This window comes from Morchella sextelata (genome assembly GCF_020137385.1).
Source record: "Morchella sextelata strain SCLS chromosome Unknown scls_21, whole genome shotgun sequence".
NCBI lineage: Eukaryota > Fungi > Ascomycota > Pezizomycetes > Pezizales > Morchellaceae > Morchella > Morchella sextelata.
In genome coordinates, this window is record NW_025408636.1 from 688099 (window position 1) to 707686 (window position 19588).

The 19588-nt window shown below is 48.5% G+C and overlaps 8 protein-coding genes across 8 annotated transcripts; 2 read left to right on the top strand and 6 right to left on the bottom strand.

Annotated features, from left to right (window-relative positions):
- Positions 1-55: 55 nt before the first annotated feature.
- Positions 56-2086, top strand: H6S33_006764 (uncharacterized protein; the record flags this gene model as incomplete). The annotated part of the gene is made up of 1 exon (XM_044838111.1): positions 56-2086. One exon carries the CDS (start codon positions 56-58, stop codon positions 2084-2086), a length of 2031 nt encoding a protein of 676 aa, XP_044689582.1.
- A 77-nt stretch (positions 2087-2163) lies between these two features.
- Positions 2164-5721, top strand: H6S33_006765 (uncharacterized protein; the record flags this gene model as incomplete). Its single annotated transcript, XM_044838112.1, has 1 exon — positions 2164-5721. One exon carries the CDS (start codon positions 2164-2166, stop codon positions 5719-5721), a length of 3558 nt encoding a protein of 1185 aa, XP_044689583.1.
- Positions 5722-7139: 1418 nt separating this feature from the next.
- On the bottom strand, positions 7140-8082 carry H6S33_006766 (uncharacterized protein; the record flags this gene model as incomplete). The annotated part of the gene is made up of 1 exon (XM_044838113.1): positions 7140-8082. A coding segment is annotated over one exon (943 nt), but the record flags the coding sequence as incomplete, so codon positions are not given.
- Positions 8083-8133: 51 nt separating this feature from the next.
- H6S33_006767 (uncharacterized protein) lies at positions 8134-8969 on the bottom strand (the record flags this gene model as incomplete). Its single annotated transcript, XM_044838114.1, has 1 exon — positions 8134-8969. A coding segment is annotated over one exon (836 nt), but the record flags the coding sequence as incomplete, so codon positions are not given.
- Positions 8970-9046: 77 nt separating this feature from the next.
- On the bottom strand, positions 9047-11071 carry H6S33_006768 (uncharacterized protein; the record flags this gene model as incomplete). Its single annotated transcript, XM_044838115.1, has 1 exon — positions 9047-11071. One exon carries the CDS (start codon positions 11069-11071, stop codon positions 9047-9049), a length of 2025 nt encoding a protein of 674 aa, XP_044689586.1.
- Positions 11072-11911: 840 nt separating this feature from the next.
- On the bottom strand, positions 11912-15394 carry H6S33_006769 (uncharacterized protein; the record flags this gene model as incomplete). Its single annotated transcript, XM_044838116.1, has 1 exon — positions 11912-15394. The coding sequence occupies one exon, from the start codon at positions 15392-15394 to the stop codon at positions 11912-11914; it is 3483 nt and encodes a 1160-aa protein (XP_044689587.1).
- Positions 15395-15468: 74 nt separating this feature from the next.
- Positions 15469-16698, bottom strand: H6S33_006770 (uncharacterized protein; the record flags this gene model as incomplete). The annotated part of the gene is made up of 1 exon (XM_044838117.1): positions 15469-16698. One exon carries the CDS (start codon positions 16696-16698, stop codon positions 15469-15471), a length of 1230 nt encoding a protein of 409 aa, XP_044689588.1.
- Positions 16699-18478: 1780 nt separating this feature from the next.
- H6S33_006771 (uncharacterized protein) lies at positions 18479-19219 on the bottom strand (the record flags this gene model as incomplete). The annotated part of the gene is made up of 1 exon (XM_044838119.1): positions 18479-19219. One exon carries the CDS (start codon positions 19217-19219, stop codon positions 18479-18481), a length of 741 nt encoding a protein of 246 aa, XP_044689589.1.
- Between the last annotated feature and the right edge of the window lie 369 nt (positions 19220-19588).

A 19588-nucleotide genomic window follows, 5' to 3' on the forward strand; every position in this document is an offset into this window, starting at 1 on the left:
TGGAGTAACGAAGTCACCTCAAAAAGAAGAACTATCACCATTATCCCTTACCACAATGGCATTTCGAGGGGATAATTACTTCATAGATACCTCGGCCGTAACTGAGGAGGCCGGAGGAGAAGATTCTATGGTAATATCAAGGGCTGCTAGCCCAGATCCCCTACTCCAGGGAGGACCCTCTACACACACTAGGTCGACGAAGAGAAACTCTGCTCAAGCCCAGTTTACGAGGTCCATGCAGGAGTTTTTGGATACCCATGCGGCACAAATGAGGTATCTTGGTGCAGCTGGACAGGCCGTTTGGCAGCAGCTACAAAACCTCCAGGAACAAGTGCAGGGGAGTGGGCAGGTTCTGGATAAGAAAGTACGGCAAGAAGCTATCGCCCAGAAGCAACATCTCGAATCGCTCTTTGAGCTCGTCTCCCATGTCCAACAAGAACACGAAGCAGCACGAGCCGCCGACCACGAGGTCCTGGACCGTAACCATCGAATTACCCAGAACCAACTGTTGGAGGCGGAACGGCAGCTGAGACTTGCAAGAGAAGAGCGAGAGCAGGAAAAAAGGGAACAGCGGGAACTGTTGGCACAATTCAAGCAGTCTGATGATGTAAGAAACCAACGAATAGCCGAAATGGAGGAACGCCTACGACAACATATGTCGGTAGCACCCTCCATGGTAAGCATTCCCCTGGACCCTACTGCACCCCAAACGGTTCCTGTTGGTAATGGCAAGAACCCCGAAAACGCTGGCCCAGTAGGAGGAAATGCTGGTCCCGTAGGAGGAAACGGAGGCAGGCAACCAGAGGATGCCGGCCCAGTGCAGGGAAATAGTGGCAAGAAACCGGTGGGAGCTGCCCCCGTCGGCGGGAATGGTGGAAATCAACCTCCCCAGAACCCACCAAGAGGAAACGTTGGGGGAGATCCAGAACCTTCCGACGACGATGACGACGATAACAGTGAATGGTCGCACGGTCGGAAGAATTGGAGAACGAACCGAGGCGGAAACCGGAATTCGGCGCCGCCTGAAAACGATGATATGGTAGATTCGCTCGCCAAAATACCCTTTGAGTTCGATAATGCCAGGAAGCATAACCTGCGGCATTGGCTCATGGAGTGCGAGATCTACTTCGAGCAGAAGCCCAAGAAGTTCCGAACGGACAGAAATAAGGTGCTGTTCGCTGGAACGTATACGTGTGGGTTGGCAAAGGAATGGTTTATGGAGTATATCGAGACCAAGATGCTAGGTCCGGCAGCTGCCGACTACGCTACTTGGACTCGGTTCCGTCAGGAGATTAGGAAACGCTTCTTAAGCACTCAGGAGGCTATGGAAAACGCGATGAAAATGCAGCAGTTTAAGTACTCTGCTAACATCGGGGACTACCTGACGAGAATGGAGATCATGAACCAGCATGCTCAGATGAAAGGAGCATCCTATCGCGCCGCCCTGCTCCAAGGGCTACCAAATGAAATCCGAGAGCGCCACTCACGCTTCGATCCAACCGAGGACGACTCCGAGTACATCCAACAGTTGGAACGAGCCGGCAAGGCTCATGAGGCTTATCAAGAGCAGATGAAGATGTTGGGGAAAGCGGAGTCAAAAGGAAGGGAGCCGAATAATGGTGGGAACTCGCGGCAAAAGGAGAAGGGGTTTAAGATTAAGGGGAGGGCTCAGACTGAGGAGAAAGAAAAAGGACAAGATAAGAAGAGCACCAGCAAGAACAAGTCGGGGAATAAGCCAATATACCACGACTACGATGAAGCCACCAAAGGAGTTCCACAGCCGGTCCGAGAACAGCGAAAGACCGATGGAGCCTGTGTACGATGTGGCCGAAAGGGTCATCTTTGGAAGTGGTGTCGTTCAGATGCTAACAGCAGTGCATCTATCTCCTCTTTCTCCCGAAAGCGTACCCGCGATGACGATGGCGACCACGATATGGAACCACCGGAACCCCAACCTCAGAGAAAGCGAATGAGGCACCGTGCTAAGAAGCCGGCTGCGACGGCTGCTGCAGAGTATACCAGTGGGCAAGCGTTTGTGCGAGAACGCGGATCGGAATCTGAGATGGATTTCGACGAGGATTTTTAAAAGGGGACTCTGATGAGTCAGGTCAGGAGTATCCCCAGATTGCTATGTTATCACTGACGGAAAACAACAAAAAAAATATGAAAAGAAAAAGGCAGGAAGGGAGAGCGTCCCAACCGGAGAAAAAACAGAAAATTTTGGAGGAACCAATTCATGGTCCTCGACCTATCGTTAATCAGTTCCTTTGTTTTGCGAAAAAATGTTTACCTTGTAAGGTGTTGTTGGATACTGGTGCAACTGGTCCTGTTTTGTCTGCTGTTTTTGTTGATAGTTTTGAGGTCCCGAAGGTGAAACGAGACGTCCCGGCCCGGGTATTTGGATTTACGGGAGAAATTATGAAGGGCACGGGACACGCCTTTACACAACCATTAATTATAATGTCAAGGGGGCATCAAACACAGTTATCATTCGAAATCGCCCCTCTCCCACTTGGCATCGATGCAATATTACCGAACTGGTGGTTGAAAGAACATAAGCCGGTTATAGGGGCAAATGGAGAAGTCTCCTACGATGGCGAGAACTGTAAGAATCGATGCTTCACTGACAAGGAACCTCAAATAGAAATGGACGAGGGTGTATTGGACGATCCGGAGGCCCAATTCATCGGTAGTATTTGCCTTTTGGAAGATGAATCGGTCAACCTCCGCGAGACTCTTCCCTCTTGGCTCCATGGATTCCTTAAAGTCTTTCTACCATCGGAAGCAGACAAACTACCACCGCATCGATCCTACGACCATGCGATAGATCTTGAGCCAGGTAAACAGCCACCATGGGGACCCGTTTACTCCCTATCCGAAGTCGAGCTGAAGGTGCTTCGGGAGTACCTGGACAAAATGTTGCGATTGGGAAAGATTAGGCCGAGCAAATCCCCAGCAGGAGCCCCAATTCTATTTGTGAAGAAGAAGGACGGTAGTCTGCGACTTTGCGTTGACTACCGTGGACTTAACCGTGTGTCCATCAAGAACAGGTATCCGTTACCGCTTATGGACGAGCTGCGAGATCGAGTGGCAGGCGCGGTTATCTTCTCGAAGATTGACCTGAAGGAAGGTTATAACCTCATCAGGATCAAAGACGGCGACGAGTGGAAGACAGCCTTTCGTACGCGGTACGGGCATTTTGAGTACCTCGTCATGCCTTTTGGGCTGGCAAATGCGCCGGCGACCTTCCAGAACATGATGAATGATGCGCTGAGGGAATTTTTGGATCAAGGGGTAGTAGTATACCTTGATGATATCCTAATATATAGCAAGTCTCGAGAGGAACACAGGGAGCTGGTTGCCAAAGTACTTAGCAGACTGCAAGAATACAACCTGGTCGCCAACCCGAAGAAATCGTTCTTCGAGCTCACCGAAATTGAGTTCCTCGGATACATCCTTGCCCCAGCAGGCGTCACCATGGCACTGGATAAGGTCATGTCTGTTACGAATTGGCAAGCCCCGCGCAGCGTTAAGGAAGTACAGATCTTCATGGGCTTTGCCAACTTCTACAGAAGGTTTATCCACAATTTCTCCGGGGTCTGTAAACCCATTACCGATTGTCTCAGGGGTGATGCTAAGAACTTTGTCTGGTCTATGACGGCCCAAGCAGCCTTCGAAAAACTCAAAACCCTATTTACGTCTGCGCCGATCTTGGTACACTTCTCTCCAGATCGCCAGACTATCGTGGAAACGGACGCAAGTGATTTTGCTATTGCCGCAATTTTATCCCAGGTTATTGACGGAAAGACTCACCCTGTTGCCTTTTATTCTCGAAAACTTAACCCAGCGGAACTCAACTACGACGTCTGGGATAAGGAGATGCTAGGAATTGTGTCGGCCTTTAAGCAATGGCGTCACTACCTCGAAGGACCTAGCAAAACGGTTCTCGTCTATACGGATCATAAGAACTTAGAGTACTTCTCTACAACTAAGGTTCTTAACCGACGACAGGCAAGGTGGGCTGAATCTTTGGCGGAATTTGACTTCAAGATTATTTACCGCCCAGGAACCAAAAATGGGAAGGCAGATGCACTATCGCGACGGCCGGAGTACCGTCCTGAAGGGGGAGGCACGCTTGGGAAACAGCCGATAGACAGGTTCTTTAAGCCCGGGCAGTTGGCGGAGGAAGAGTTTGTGGTATCAGCGGTGTCGCTTGCCTCCAAGGGAGTGATCGACTGGTCTAAGAATTTTCTGGATCATGTCAGGCAGGCGGCATCGGGAGACCCGATATGGGTAGGAATGAGAGAGAGAGTTGAGCAAGGGGAGAAGCTGGGGGAATTGAAGGATATTGCCGAGAAAGACGGGCTACTCTTCTATAAGAACCGACTCTACATTCCGGCAGACGACCGTATCAAGATCCGAATCGCACAGGCAGAACACGACTCGAAAGTGGCAGGACACTTTGGACAAGACAAGACACTGGAACTCATCACGCGTAACTTCTATTGGCCAAAAATGAACGAGTGGATTGATGACTACGTTCGGTCATGTGACGAGTGCCAGCGCAACAAACCCAGCCGCCATAAAAAATACGGTGCGCTTCTACCACTGTCCACGCCACATTCTGTCTGGCAATCGATATCAATGGACTTCGTCGTGCAGTTACCGGAATCAAAGGGATATAACCAAATCTGGGTAGTAGTCGATAGGTTCTCGAAGATGTCGCACTTCATCCCCCTAGTAGCAGAAACGACCGCGCAGGATTTAGCGAAGATATTCCTCGGTCAAATCTGGCGACTACATGGGCTGCCTCTTGATATAGTTTCCGACAGGGACGCCAAGTTTACTTCAAGCTTTTGGGCATCCCTCATGGAATTATTGGATGTAAGGATAAGAATGAGTACGGCTTTCCACCCTCAGACCGATGGGCAAACAGAGCGGGTCAACCAAACCCTCGAACACTACCTGCGAGCGTTCTGCAACTACGAGCAAGATGATTGGGCAGAGCTACTCCCGTTGGCGGAGTATGCTTATAACAACTCGGTTACCACCGCCACGGGTCAATCTCCGTTCTATACCAATTACGGTTACAACCCAAGAACCAACTGGCCGACGGAAGCCGAAGTGGTCAACCCAACCAGTGACCTGTACGCTCACTTCATCCGAGGAGTTCATGATTCTGCTCTCGCTCGCTTAACAGACACCAGGGAGAAGATGGGGAAATACTATGATCGGAGAAGAAACGAACCGCCGAACTTTAAGATAGGCGACATGGTCATGCTCAATGCGTCCAATATCAAGACACGTCGCTCTACCAAAAAGCTCGATCATAAGAAACTCGGTCCGTTCAAGATCATCCGACTAGCGGGAAAACGAGCCTGTGAATTGGAACTGCCACCACAAATCAAAATCCATAACGTGTTCCATATTGAACTTTTGGAACGTTACCGACAGAGCAGTATCCCAGGCCGTGAACAACGTCCCCCAACTCCAGAAGAGGTCGATAAGGAAGGAGAGGTTTTGTACGAAGTGGAAAGTATAGTGGGAAGTCGGAAGAGTAGAAGAGGATTAGTGGAATATCTGGTGAAATGGCGGGGCTATTCGATGAGTGACTGCACGTACCAAGTCATGGACGCTATGAACGAGGAGGTACTTGACCTTGTTCGCGACTTCCATCGAAGGAACCCCAAGGCCGTGAAGGACCAACGCCTGAGACTATAGAGGTACCCCACGGGGCTAAGTCCTTCCCCTCCACAGACACCACGGGTGATATGTGGAGCAGGTTTACTGGAACCATAGTCTGTCAGAAGATGTCCCGAGACGTGACACCCTGGAAGGGGGGTAAGCTGTTACGGGCATGCCAAGTATTTACGGAGTGAGAGAAAGGCTAGTAGATACCCTTATACCCTTTAATACTAATAGTAACACCACTATCAACTCCGGTTCGCACCTACGAGGTACGGTGCGATCAATATGCGACCAAATGCGGAGTTGCGGTTTTCCTAGTTAAAAAACACGTTTTCGACCCCAATAATAACCCCCGGAGCGTCAAACCGCCGGAGGGGTGTGTTTTGGTACCGGTGGATATATGAGGGACAGCTGGAATCAATCGGATCGAAGATCGGACCACCCGGAGTGAATCGGCGCAAGCTGCCAGCCGACCGAGTACCTATCGGCGGTACCTATGGGCATGAGAGGACTCTGCTATGTGGGAAAGCGATGTGGGAAGAGGCCTGAGTAGGTAGCCTTGCCGTCCGAGACCTCCGAATAGCCGACGCTGACGATTACCCACCAGACGGCCGATGGAGAAGAAACATCGACAGGGAAACGTGCATTAGAGTGGGTAATTAGGATGAGGGGTTTCTGCGGGTTTAGGAGTTTGGGTAACGGATTTAGGAGTTAAATGTTCTTGGTTGTTTTTCAGGGTCTCGGGTAGGCCCCGAGTGTATTCTGTACTATTAGTAGATTGGGTCCTCGAGACATAAGCGAGGGATATAAATACTGTGTCATTCACTGACTAGCCAAACCATCATCGGCGAAATCAGAGTCTTAACAATATAAATCGTTGATACGCGAGTTACAACTTTATTTATACTTTCTGAAATACTTTACTCTATTGTGACTTCGAACTCTACCTGAACTATTACGTCGAAGACGGTCGAACATCACACGCTAACTCTAGTGAATCTTTGTTGATAACGTAGCTCGCGGGGCCCGTATCGGATCAAGGAGAATCATACTCGACGTTGACTGAAGAGACCTTGGAGACTTCTACCTTTGTAGCTGTTAGCCGAACTCTGAGCTCTGCGTAGTGTACTCTTGTGGTCTGGTACGCATCCCTCACATCGGATCTCCCGATGCCGCCTGCCTGACATGATCCAGAAAATTCTTAGACCAGTCAATCACCCCCTTGGAGGCAAGCGACACCGCTGATACCACAAACTCTTCCTCCGCCAACTGTCCGGGCTTAAAGAACCTGTCTATCGACTGTTTCCCAAGCGTGCCTCCCCCTTCAGGACGGTACTCCAGCCGTTGCGATAGTGCATCTGCCTTCCCATTTTTGTTCCCGGGCGGTAAATAATCTTGAAATCAAATTCAGCTAAAGACTCAGTCCACCTTGCCTGTCGTCGGTTAAGAACCTTGGTTGTTGAAAAATATTCCAAGTTCTTATGATCTGTGTAGACGAGAACCGTTCGGCTAGGTCCTTCGAGGTAGTGACGCCATTGCTTGAAGGCCGACACAATTCCTAGCATCTCCTTATCCCAGACGTCGTAGTTGAGTTCCGCTGGGTTAAGCTTTCGAGAATAAAAGGCAACAGGGTGAGTCTTTCCGTCAATAACCTGGGATAGAATTGCGGCGATACCAAAATCACTTGCGTCCGTTTCCACGATAGTCTGGCGATCTGGAGAGAAGTGTACCAAGATCGGCGCAGACGTAAACAGGGTTTTGAGTTTTTCGAAGGCTGCTTGGGCCGTCATAGACCAGACAAAGTTCTTAGCATCACCCCTGAGACAATCGGTAATGGGTTTACAGACCCCGGAGAAATTGTGGATAAACCTTCTGTAGAAGTTGGCAAAGCCCATGAAGATTTGTACTTCCTTAACGCTGCGCGGGGCTTGCCAATTCGTAACAGACATAACCTTATCCAGTGCCATGGTGACGCCTGCTGGGGCAAGGATGTATCCGAGGAACTCGATTTCGGTGAGCTCGAAGAACGATTTCTTCGGGTTGGCAACTAGGTTGTATTCTTGTAGCCTACTAAGTACTTTGCCGACCAGCTCCCTGTGTTCCTCTCGAGACTTGCTATATATTAGGATATCATCAAGGTATACTACTACACCTTGATCCAGGAATTCCCTCAGCGCATCATTCATCATATTCTGGAAGGTCGCCGGCGCATTTGCCAGCCCAAAAGGCATGACGAGGTACTCAAAATGCCCGTACCGCGTACGGAATGCTGTCTTCCACTCGTCGCCGTCTTTGATCCTGATGAGGTTGTAACCTTCCTTCAGGTCAATCTTCGAGAAGATAACCGCGCCTGCCACTCGATCTCGTAGTTCGTCCATAAGTGGTAACGGATACCTGTTCTTGATGGACACGCGGTTAAGTCCACGGTAGTCGACGCAAAGTCACAGACTACCGTCCTTCTTCTTCACAAATAGGATTGGGGCTCCTGCTGGGGATTTGCTCGGCCTAATCTTTCCCAATCGCAACATTTTGTCCAGGTATTCCCGAAGCACTTTCAGTTCGACTTCGGATAGGGAGTAAACGGGTCCCCATGGTGGCTGCTTTCCTGGTTCGAGATCTATCGCATGGTCGTAGGATCGATGCGGTGGTAACTTGTCTGCTTCTGACGGTAAGAAGACTTTAAGGAACCCATGGAGCCAAGAGGGAAGAGTTTCGCGGAGGTTGACCGATTCATCTTCCAATAGACAGATGCTACCGATGAATTGGGCCTCCGAATCGTTCAGTACACGCTCGTCCATCTCTATTTGAGGTTCCTTGTCAGTGAAGCATCGACTCTTGCAGTTCTCACCATCGTAGGAAACTTCCCCATTTGTCCCTATAACCGGCTTGTGTTCTTTCAACCACCAGTTTGGTAATATTGCATCGATGCCAAGTGGGAGAGGGGCGATCTCGAATGATAACTGTGTTTGATGCCCCCTTGACATTATAATTAATGGTTGTGTAAAGGCATGTCCCGTGTCCTTCATAACTTCTCCCGTAAATCCAAATACCCGGGCCGGGATGTCTCGTTTCACCTTCGGGACCTCAAAACTATCAACAAAAACAGCAGACAAAACAGGACCAGTTGCACCAGTATCCAACAACACCTTACAAGGTAAACATTTTTCCGCAAAACAAAGGAACTGATTAACGATAGGTCGAGGACCATGAATAGGTTCCTCCAAAATCTTCTGTTTTTTCTTCGGTTGGGACGCTCTCCCTTCCTGCCTTTTTCTTTTCATATTTTTTTTGTTGTTTTCCGTCAGTGATAACATAGCAATCTGGGGATACTCCTGACCTGACTCATCAGAGTCCCCTTTTAAAAATCCTCGTCGAAATCCATCTCAGATTCCGATCCGCGTTCTCGCACAAACGCTTGCCCACTAGTGTACTCTGCCGCAGCCGTAGCAGCCGGCTTCCTAGCACGGTGCCTCATTCGCTTTCTTTGAGGTTGGGGTTCCGGTGGTTCCATATCGTGGTCGCCATCGTCATCGCGGGTACGCTTTCGGGAGAAAGAGGAGATAGATGCACTACTATTAGCATCTGAACGACACCATTTCCAAAGATGACCGTTTCGGCCACATCGCACACAGGCTCCATCGGTCTTTCGCTGTTCTCGGACCGGCTGTGGAACTCCTTTGGTGGCTTCGTCGTAGTCGTGGTATATTGGCTTGTTCCCCGACTTGTTCTTGCTGGTGCTCTTCTTATCTTGCCCTTTTTCCTTCTCCTCGGTCTGAGCCCTTCCCTTGATCTTAAACCCCTTCTCCTTCTGCCGCGAGTTCCCACCATTATTCGATTCCCTTCCTCTCGACTCTGCTTTCCCCAACATCTTCATCTGCTCCTGATAAGCCTCATGAGCCTTGCCGGCTCGTTCCAACTGTTGGATGTACTCGGAGTCGTCCTCGGTTGGATCGAAACGTGAGTGGCGCTCCCGGATTTCATTTGGTAGCCCTTGTAGCAGGGCGGCGCGATAGGATGCTCCTTTCATCTGAGCATGCTGGTTCATGATCTCCATTCTCGTCAGGTAGTCCCCGATGTTAGCAGAGTACTTAAACTGCTGCAGCTTCATCGCATTCTCCATAGCCTCCTGAGTGCTTAAGAAGCGTTTCCTGATCTCCTGACGGAACCGAGTCCAAGTAGCGTAGTCCGCGGCTGCCGGTCCTAGCATCTTGGTCTCGATGTATTCCATGAACCATTCCTTTGCCAACCCACACGTATACGTTCCAGCGAACAGTACCTTGTTCCTGTCCGTTCGGAACTTTTTGGGCTTCTGCTCGAAGTAGATCTCGCATTCCATGAGCCAATGCCGCAGGTTATGCTTCCTGGCATTATCGAACTCAAAGGGTATTTTAGCGAGCGAATCTACCATATCGTCGTCTTCAGGCGGCGCCGAATTCCGGTTTCCGCCTCGGTTCATTCTCCAATTCTTCCGACCGTGCGACCATTCACTGTTATCGTCGTCATCGTCGTCGGAAGGTTCTGGATCTCCCCCAACGTTTCCTCTTGGTGGTTTTTGTGGAGGTTGATTCCCACCATTCCCCCCAACTGGAGCAGCTCCCACCGGTCCTCTGCCACTATTGCCATGCACTGGGCCGGCATCCTGTGGTTGCCTGCCTCTATTTCCTCCTACTGGACCAGCATTTCCTCCTACTGGACCAGCATTTTCGGGTTTCTTACCATTGCCAACAGGAACCGTTTCGGGTGCATTAGGGTCCAGGGGAATACTCACCATGGAGGGTGCTACCGACAAATGTTGTCGTAGACGTTCCTCCATTTCGGCTATTCGTTGGTTTCTCACGTCATCGGACTGCTTGAATTGTGCAAACAGTTCCCGCTGTTCCCTTTTCTCCTGCTCTCGCTCTTCTCTTACAACTCTCAGCTGTCGTTCCGCCTCCAACAGTTGGTCCTGGGTTATTCGATGGTTACGGTCCAGAACCTCGTGGTCGGCGGCTCGTGCAGTTTCTTGCATTTGTCGAACATTTTCGACGAGCTCAAAGAGCGATTCGAGATGTTGCTTCTGGGCGATGGCTTCTTGCCGTGCTTTCTTATCCAGAATCTGCCCAGTCCCCTGCACTTGTTCCTGGAGGTTTTGTAGCTGCTGCCAAACGGCCTGTCCAGCTATACCAAGATACCTCATTTGTGCCTCATGGGTGTCCAAAAACTCCTGCATGGACCTCGTAAACTGGGCTTGAGTAGAGCGTTTACTCGTTGACCTAGTGTGTGTAGAGGGTCCTCCCTGGAGTAGGGGATCGGGGCTAACAGCCTCAGATAGTACCATAGCGTCCTCTGCGGCCTCGTCTGTTACGGCCGAGGTGTCTACGAAATAATCCCTTTGGCCAGCCATTGTAATAAGGGATAATGATGATAGTTCTTCTTTTTTGAGGTGACTTCGTTACTCCAAGTGAACTTGTGAGTAACAATATACTGTGAGGGATGCGTACCAGACCACAAGAGTACACTACGCAGAGCTCAGAGTTCGGCTAACAGCTACAAAGGTAGAAGTCTCCGAGGTCTCTTCAGTCAACGTCGAGTATGATTCTCCTTGATCCGATACGGGCCCCGCGAGCTACGTTATCAACAAAGATTCACTAGAGTTGGCGTGTGATGTTCGACCGTCTTCGACGTAATAGTTCAGGTAGAGTTCGAAGTCACAATAGAATAAAGTATTTCCAAAAGTATAGTCCAATAAAGTTGTAACTCGCGTATCAACGATTTATATTGTTAAGACTCTGATTTCGCCGATGATGGTTTGTATCACGGGGACTGTAGGCAATAGACTGTGGTGCCAAGGAATACAACCTAGGTAGTGACGTAGACGTGAACGTAGATGTAAAGGTATGCTTTGACTATGGACTATGGGGTGGCTCTGCCTGGTATGATAAACCGGTTGGAGCCCTATGACGTAGTGCGGACAGAGAATAGTATTCGTGGAATAAATACAGAGGTTGCGTAAGGAAGAAAGAGAAGAAGGAAAACAGACAAAAGCACGAGACAACGCCCCCTTATATATCCATCCATAATCCAACAATGACTAATACCTTCGCGTAACAGAAACCCAAAGAACATAACAGAAATCCCCATTACAAATCCTAATTCCACTGCACGATACCTCCTTCCCTCATCCCAGTTCATCACCTAGCCGAAATACATAGCTGCCATTACAGACCACGCCCCCCTCTAAGGCCTACCTCCTGGTAGGCTTAGGCTTCTCTGGATAACGCTTATGGAATCGTCTAATAATTTCAGGTGAATGTTCAAGGTCCGATAGCGGTTGCCAGGAGGCTTCGTCATATCCCATATATCGTACCAAATATTCAAATCTTCCTCTTCGTTTCCTCGAATCCAAAATATCTTCGACTTCCCATTCTTCCTCCCCTTCGATTTCAACCGGAGGTGGTGGTAATCGTTGTTGTCCTGGTAAAGGATCATTCGCTTCAGGTGACAATAACGAAACATGAAATACTGGATGAATTTTCATCGACCGGGGAAGTTCCAACTCGTAAGCATAGGGATTAACGATTCGTTTAACGCTATAAGGTCCAATACGTTTCCAATCGAATTTCTTAGAGGGTCGCTTTGTTAGAATATGACGGGTCGAGAGAAAAACCTTATCTCCTAAATAATATCGAGGAGCTGGAGTTCGATTCCTATTGGCTGATTCTTCTTGTATCCTTTGCGCCCGGAACATTTCTTCTCTTAGGAAGTCCACCACATCCTTCATTTCCCTTGCAATACGGTTCGCTTGATCCTCCGCCGTCGTTCGACCATGTTCCAAAGGCCCAAATGTTATCCTAGGATTCCTTCCCGAATTAGCATAAAAGGGGGAAACTTTTGTTGTTTCGGAAACGTGGTTGTTGGTTGCAAATTCAGCCATCGGTAGCCATCGGACCCAGTCATCTTGTTGATAGGAAACATAGCTTCGGAGGTATTGTTCCATTATGGCATTAATTCTTTCTGTCTGTCCATCTGTTTGGGGGTGGAATGCAGTAGAGAACTTTGGCGAGATTTCCAATCGATCACAAAGGGACCTCCAGAATTCCGCGACGAACTGTGTTCCTCGATCGGATACCATAGTGTCGGGTAATCCATGTAGCTTCCAGACGTTATCAATATATAGCCTTGCTACTTCCTGTGAGTCCGCCTCCTTTGTCGTTGGTATCAGATGCCGCATTTTGGTTAGTCTATCCACCACGACCAAAATCGCATTATACCCATCACTCTCAGGAAGATCAGTTACAAAGTCCATCGAGACATCTGTCCAGGGTCCATCGGGAATTGGCATGGGGCGAAGTACTCCATAAGGTGCATTGTGTGATGCCTTGCTACGGGTGCACACATTGCAATTCCTAATATACTGATCGACAAACTTCCGCATCTGTGGCCAGTAATATTCTCGACTTAGGAGCTCCAGAGTCTTCGCTCTACCCGGATGTCCTGCAGATGGTTTGTCATGATATTCTTTTAAAAGCCTTAGTCGAAGGTCATCATCGTCTGGTACATATAGCATGCCTCGATAAAGCAGCCGACCGTTGTTATCTTCCATACATTCGGCAAGTGAGATTTTGTTTGAGTGGCGTATGCCATTCCGAAGCATATTGAGAACCTTGTTTGGGAAACTATCCACTTGGTAAGCTTTTGAAAATAACTCCTCTACAGTGGACGCTCCTTCAGCGGATTCATTTGACAAAGAACCCGCGAACAAACTTAGCTTGGTATCCAAATTTTTTCGCTTCAGAATCACTTGACTCTGATGCGTTAACCGTTCATCCCCCTCTTTAGGTAGGTCACCTGACCTCCTAGTCAATGCATCTGGTTTTGTTCCTTGTTTTCCTGGCCGAAATTGTATAACGAAATCGAAGCGTGAAAGAAATTCGGACCAACGGGCTTGTCGACGATTTAACAATTTTGTTGTCATAAAATACTCAAGATTCCGATGGTCGCTAAGAACTTCAATTGGAAATTGAGCTCCCTCCAGATGATGTCGCCATTCTTCAAAACATCGTATAATTGCTAAAAGCTCTTTGTCATAGATTTCGTAGTTGCATTCTGCGGGAGAGTGTTTCTTGGAAAAGAAAGCAACTGGATGTAGAATTCCTTCGTTGTCACGTTGAGATAGGATTCCTGCTGAAACATAGTCGGATGCATCAGTTTCTATCACAATTTTTCGATCTGGATTAAAATGAGCTAGTATCGGTGCCGTTGTAAACATCTTTTTCAAAGTCTGAAATGCTTCCTCCCTTTCATCCGTCCATTCAAATTTAACGTTTTTCTTTGTCAAGGCTGTAAGCGGGGCAACAATTTTCGAATATCCCAAAATAAACCGTCGGTAGAAATTTGCAAATCCTAGGAATACTTGAACATCACGAAGGTTTGTCGGTGTAGTCCATTCCAAAACATCGATAACTTTCTTTGGATCCATTCTATTCCCATTCGGAGTAAGGATTAAACCAAGATATTTTGTTTCCTGAACCATAAATTCACATTTTTCAGGTTTAAGGTGAACATGATTTTCATCAAGTACCTTTAGAACCTTTTGAATATGTTCTTTATGTTCTGATAGGGTCTCGGAATAGATAAGGATATCGTCTAAGTATGCTGTTACGAATTGATCGAGGTAGGGACGTAGAATATCATTGATCCAATGCTGAAATGTAGCAGGGGCATTAGCTAATCCAAACGGCATTACTGTATATTCGAAATGTCCATATCGAGTCCGGAATGCTGTTTTCCATTCATCTCCCTCCGCTATCCTGATTTGATTATATCCCCATCGTAAATCCAACTTAGTATAGTATCGTGCTCTTGATAACTTAGCCAGGGTTTCTTTCAACAATGGTAATGGATATCGATTTTTGATTGTAATCGCATTTAGGCCTCGATAGTCAACACAAAGTCGAAGGGTTCCATCGCTTTTCTTCACAAACAGTATGGGTGCTCCCGCTGGTGATTCACTGGCTCGAATAAATCCTTTGGGTAAATTTTCATCAAGATATTCTCGTAGTGCTTTTAACTCAATTTGAGATAATCCATATATAGGTCCATATGGTGGTCGTTTGCCTTCCTCTAATACTATCTCGATGTCATGGGATGGTCGATGTGGTGGGAGAATTGAAGCATCATATTCTTTGAACATATGAAGACGATGGTGAAATTCTTTCGGTACTAATTGTTCGATATCGATAGTGGATTTTTCGGTTGCTGAAACGATGACTGTATGGTGTTCCGGTAAGGGGATCGAGATACCATGAACAATAACTGCAGTTCCACTGAGTGAACAGTGTTGACAACAGCTTCGAGAGTCAAAAACAAGTAGATTTTCTTTTGGTCGAATCGTAACATCATGTCGTCGCATCCAAGGTGTCCCCATCACAATCGGATAGTGTCCTAACTTCGTTACAAAACATGGCGCCGTCTCCCGATGACCATGAATGTCTAGCGAGACATCGACAATATGGGTAATTTTTCCTGACTTAATAGGCCTTCCGTCTATAACGTCTACATGGCGAGGTATTTTAAGGGGGGTCATTGTAAGATTGTTGTGGCGTGCAAAGGATTCATCAATGAAAGCATATCCTGATGCTCCGGTATCAATAAGGGCGTAGGTAGGTATAAACGAATTTTTATTCTGTGAAATCGAACAAGTTACTACAAGTTGATTTCCATCCATTTCCTCCTCTGATACCGAAAAACCAGAAATACACATCTTAGAAAAATCCTTAAACGGTCCCTGGGCTAAGCCACTTAGTGCAGGGACAAATCTTTTGCCGACTCATTATCGCTTCCATCATTTTCTTCCACTGTCAACGCCGCTCCTCTCATCACAGGCCTCCTTGGTTGATTTCCAGTTGCCCTCGCTTGGGGGCAATTTCTAACCATATGCCCGACACCTCCGCAATAGAAACATCGGCCCTCAGCTAATCGGGCGTTTCTTTCGGCAGGGGTAGGGCGACGACGTCCTCCAGACAGGTCCATGGGTACATCACCTCCAGGACGGAATGAGGGGTGATTCTCAGTAGCAGGTGGGTTGGCAGCAGGGGCAGCAGGACGGGGAGCAGGAACAGGATTTGTTGGTGGAGGGCGCGGAGCCGGGGTCGCAGTAGTAGTCCAAGGTTTTTTACTACCTCGCTTAGCTTCCGCCGCCCGTCGTCGGTTATCCAATCGTTGCAAGAGTGTTGCACAACCATCTACCGTTGCAGGAGTCTCATGGTGTATCATCGATTCGTCCAGTTCCCCATTAATTCCTTCCATCAAAGCCTCAATCCGAGAGACTTCATCCATACCCGACTCAGCAGCATACCGTTGAAACTCAGCAAAATAATCGGCAAAGGTTCGAGTGCGTTGTCTGATGTTCCGAAGATTTCTTCTAGCTGTACGCATTCGATCGGGGTCTCCAAAAGCTGTATCCAGAATCTCATAAAACCGTGTCATAGAAGGTAAGGCAATACCTTCTTCTCCCATGTACTGTAAAAACTGATTGGCAGCAGCACCTTCCAATCTGCTGAACGCGTACGATAACTTAGACTGTAGTGTAGGATAGCGATCGGCATTTCCTAATAGCTTAAGTTTCATTTGTTGCTTGAATAAGTGTAGCCTTTCCCGGTCACGATCCCCCCTGAACACGTCGGGGTCTGGGAGTTTCTCCGACCGATAGGTGGTACCGGTAACTGGTGGTGCTGGGGGTACAGGTGGAGCATTATTTCCAATAGGTTCTTCGTCAGGGGCCACAATCTGAACAGCAGTTTGTTGAGCTCGGGCAGCAGTAAGATCTCGTTCAAACATTCTTCTTGCCCTCTCAGCCTCCGCTTCTACCTCTTGTAAATCCGTTGCATATTGAGTAAGACCATTTTGACACTGTTGAAGAAGCGCATAAGCTTCAGCTCCGACAACATGATCGACCTGTGGATGCGCTTCAAAAAATCTTTGGAGGTTATCGTTGAGTTGTTGATAATCGACATGGACATGTTCCGACATTGTAGGCTATGGTGTTGTATTGGTTGGCGATAGAGGACGCAACCTACGTATCACGGGGACTGTAGGCAATAGACTGTGGTGCCAAGGAATACAACCTAGGTAGTGACGTAGACGTGAACGTAGATGTAAAGGTATGCTTTGACTATGGACTATGGGGTGGCTCTGCCTGGTATGATAAACCGGTTGGAGCCCTATGACGTAGTGCGGACAGAGAATAGTATTCGTGGAATAAATACAGAGGTTGCGTAAGGAAGAAAGAGAAGAAGGAAAACAGACAAAAGCACGAGACAACGCCCCCTTATATATCCATCCATAATCCAACAATGACTAATACCTTCGCGTAACAGAAACCCAAAGAACATAACAGAAATCCCCATTACAAATCCTAATTCCACTGCACGATACCTCCTTCCCTCATCCCAGTTCATCACCTAGCCGAAATACATAGCTGCCATTACAGTTTGGCTAGTCAGTGAATGACACAGTATTTATATCCCTCGCTTATGTCTCGAGGACCCAGTCTACTAATAATACAGAATGCACTCGGGGCATGCCCGAGACCCTGAAAAACAACCAAGAACATTTAACTCCTAAGTCCATAACCCAAACTCCTAAATCCGCTGAAACCCCTCAACCTATTTATCCACTCTAATGCACGTTCCCCTGTCGATGTTTCTTCTCCATCGACCGTCTGGTGGATGATCGTCAGCGTCGGCTATTCGGAGGTCTGGGACGGCGAGGCTACCTACTCAGGCCTCTTCCCACATCGCTTTCCCACATAGCAGAGTCCTCTCATGCCCACAGATACTGCCGATAGGTACTCGGTCGGCTGGCAGCTTGCACCGATTCGCTCCGAGCGGTCCGATCTTCGATCCGATTGATTCCAGCTGTCCCTCATATGTCCACCGGTACCAAAACACTCCCCTCCGGCGGTTTGACGCTCCGGGGGTTATTATTGGGGTCGAAAACGTGTTTTTTAACTAGGAAAACCGCAACTCCGCATTTGGTCGCATATTGATCGCACCGCACCTCGTGGGTGCGAACCGGAGTTGTCATTAGTGTACAGAGGGTATTGGGGTATCTACTGGCCTTTTCTCTTACTCCCGTAAATGCTTGGCATGCCCGTAACAAAAGTATTTCAAAGGTATAGTCAAATTAAGTTGTAACTCGCGTATCAACGATTTATATTGTTAAGACTCTGATTTCGCCGATGATGGTTTGGCTAGTCAGTGAATGAAACGGTATTTATATCCCTCGCTTATGTCTCGAGGACCCAGTCTACTAATAATACAGAATGCACTCGGGGCATGCCCGAGACCCTGAAAAACAACCAAGAACATTTAACTCCTAAGTCCGTAACCCAAACTCCTAAATCCACTAAAACCCCTCAACCTATTTATCCACTCTAATGCACGTTTCCCTGTCGATGTTTCTTCTCCATCGGCCGTTCAGGCCTCTTCCCACATCGTTTTCCCACATAGCAGAGTCCTCTCATGCCCACAGGTACCGCCGATAGGTACTCGGTCGGCTGGTAGCTTGCGCCGATTCGCTCCGGGTGGTCCGATCTTCGATCCGATTGATTCCAGCTGTCCCTCATATATCCACCGGTCCAAAAGCACTCCCCTCCGGCGGTTTGACGCTCCGGGGGTTATTATTGGGGTCGAAAACGTGTTTTTTAACTAGGAAAACCGCAACTCCGCAGTTGGTCGCATATTGATCGCACCGCACCTCGTGGGTGCGAACCGGAGTTGACATTAGTGTACAGTGGGTATTGGGGTATCTACTGGCCTTTTTTCTTACTCCCGTAAATGCTTGGCATACCCGTAACAGTAAGGGTATTCCATTGGGCTACAGCATCATCTCGAGAGATGGCTTCACCGAAGGCTGCTCTAAAGGCATCCACAAAGGGATCCCAGCGCTTCCATCTCAGATCCAAAGACACCGGCATTCCAGCAAGGCGGTTGGCGGAGGCTTGATCAATTGAATTGTGGTATGCCTCATACCATCTGATCGCTGCCTCTCCTTCCATCAAGTTGCCTGCATATCTAATCTTAACCTCCTCAGAGGTAAATGACAGGCTCTCAATGGAGAACACATTCTCGCATTGCCGGATGAAGGTCTCCACTTGCTCTGCTTTGCCTTGGAACTTTGAGGGTGGTGGTGCCTTCGGTTCTCGGGCCCTGGTGGCTGAGGAAGGGGGAGAGGCGGCGGGAGGACGGTACTGCTGGGACATCATAGCAAACAGATCCTTCTGTTGCTTCTCCAGCTTCTTCTTAAGGTATCTCCGCCAGCCTCTTCTATCACCACCTTCTGGTTCCGAGTCTGAGCTGTCAGAACGGTCTGAATCTCCAGGAGCGGGAGCGCGGGCCACGGGAGGTGGAGGGTTCTGATTTCTACCGCTTCCACCCTGTTCGTTAGCTGGTGGGGCAGCGGTGGCCGCAGCAGGAGGGGCCACAGGTGCTACTAGTGCCGGGTTGCTGGCCAGTGGTGAGGTTGCTGCTGGTTGAGCGGCCCCAGACATAGTAAACCTTCCCGGGTTCCTGGCTAGTGGACTGGGAGGTCCTCGGCCTGCACCTGGGTAGAGTTCTCCCTCATAATCAAAGGATCGGTCGGCTAATCCAAGAAAGGGGTTTATTCCTGCGAAGCAGCTAGGAGGTAAGGGAGTGTAACGGAGCCATTTCAACTGTTTGGTGTATGAGTACACACAGGGCCCGGTTACATGCTGAGAGTTATTGTTAGAAGCCAGTTGCACGGTGATATGCAAGTACCGGCAGTGTGGTTAGCTACCAGCTGTTAGAGTAATTACATTCCGGGCGCTAGGAAGAAGATCTATTCATGGGAGCAATGACTGATGAGTCTATGCCTCGCCAGTGACTAGAAGACCGGCCAG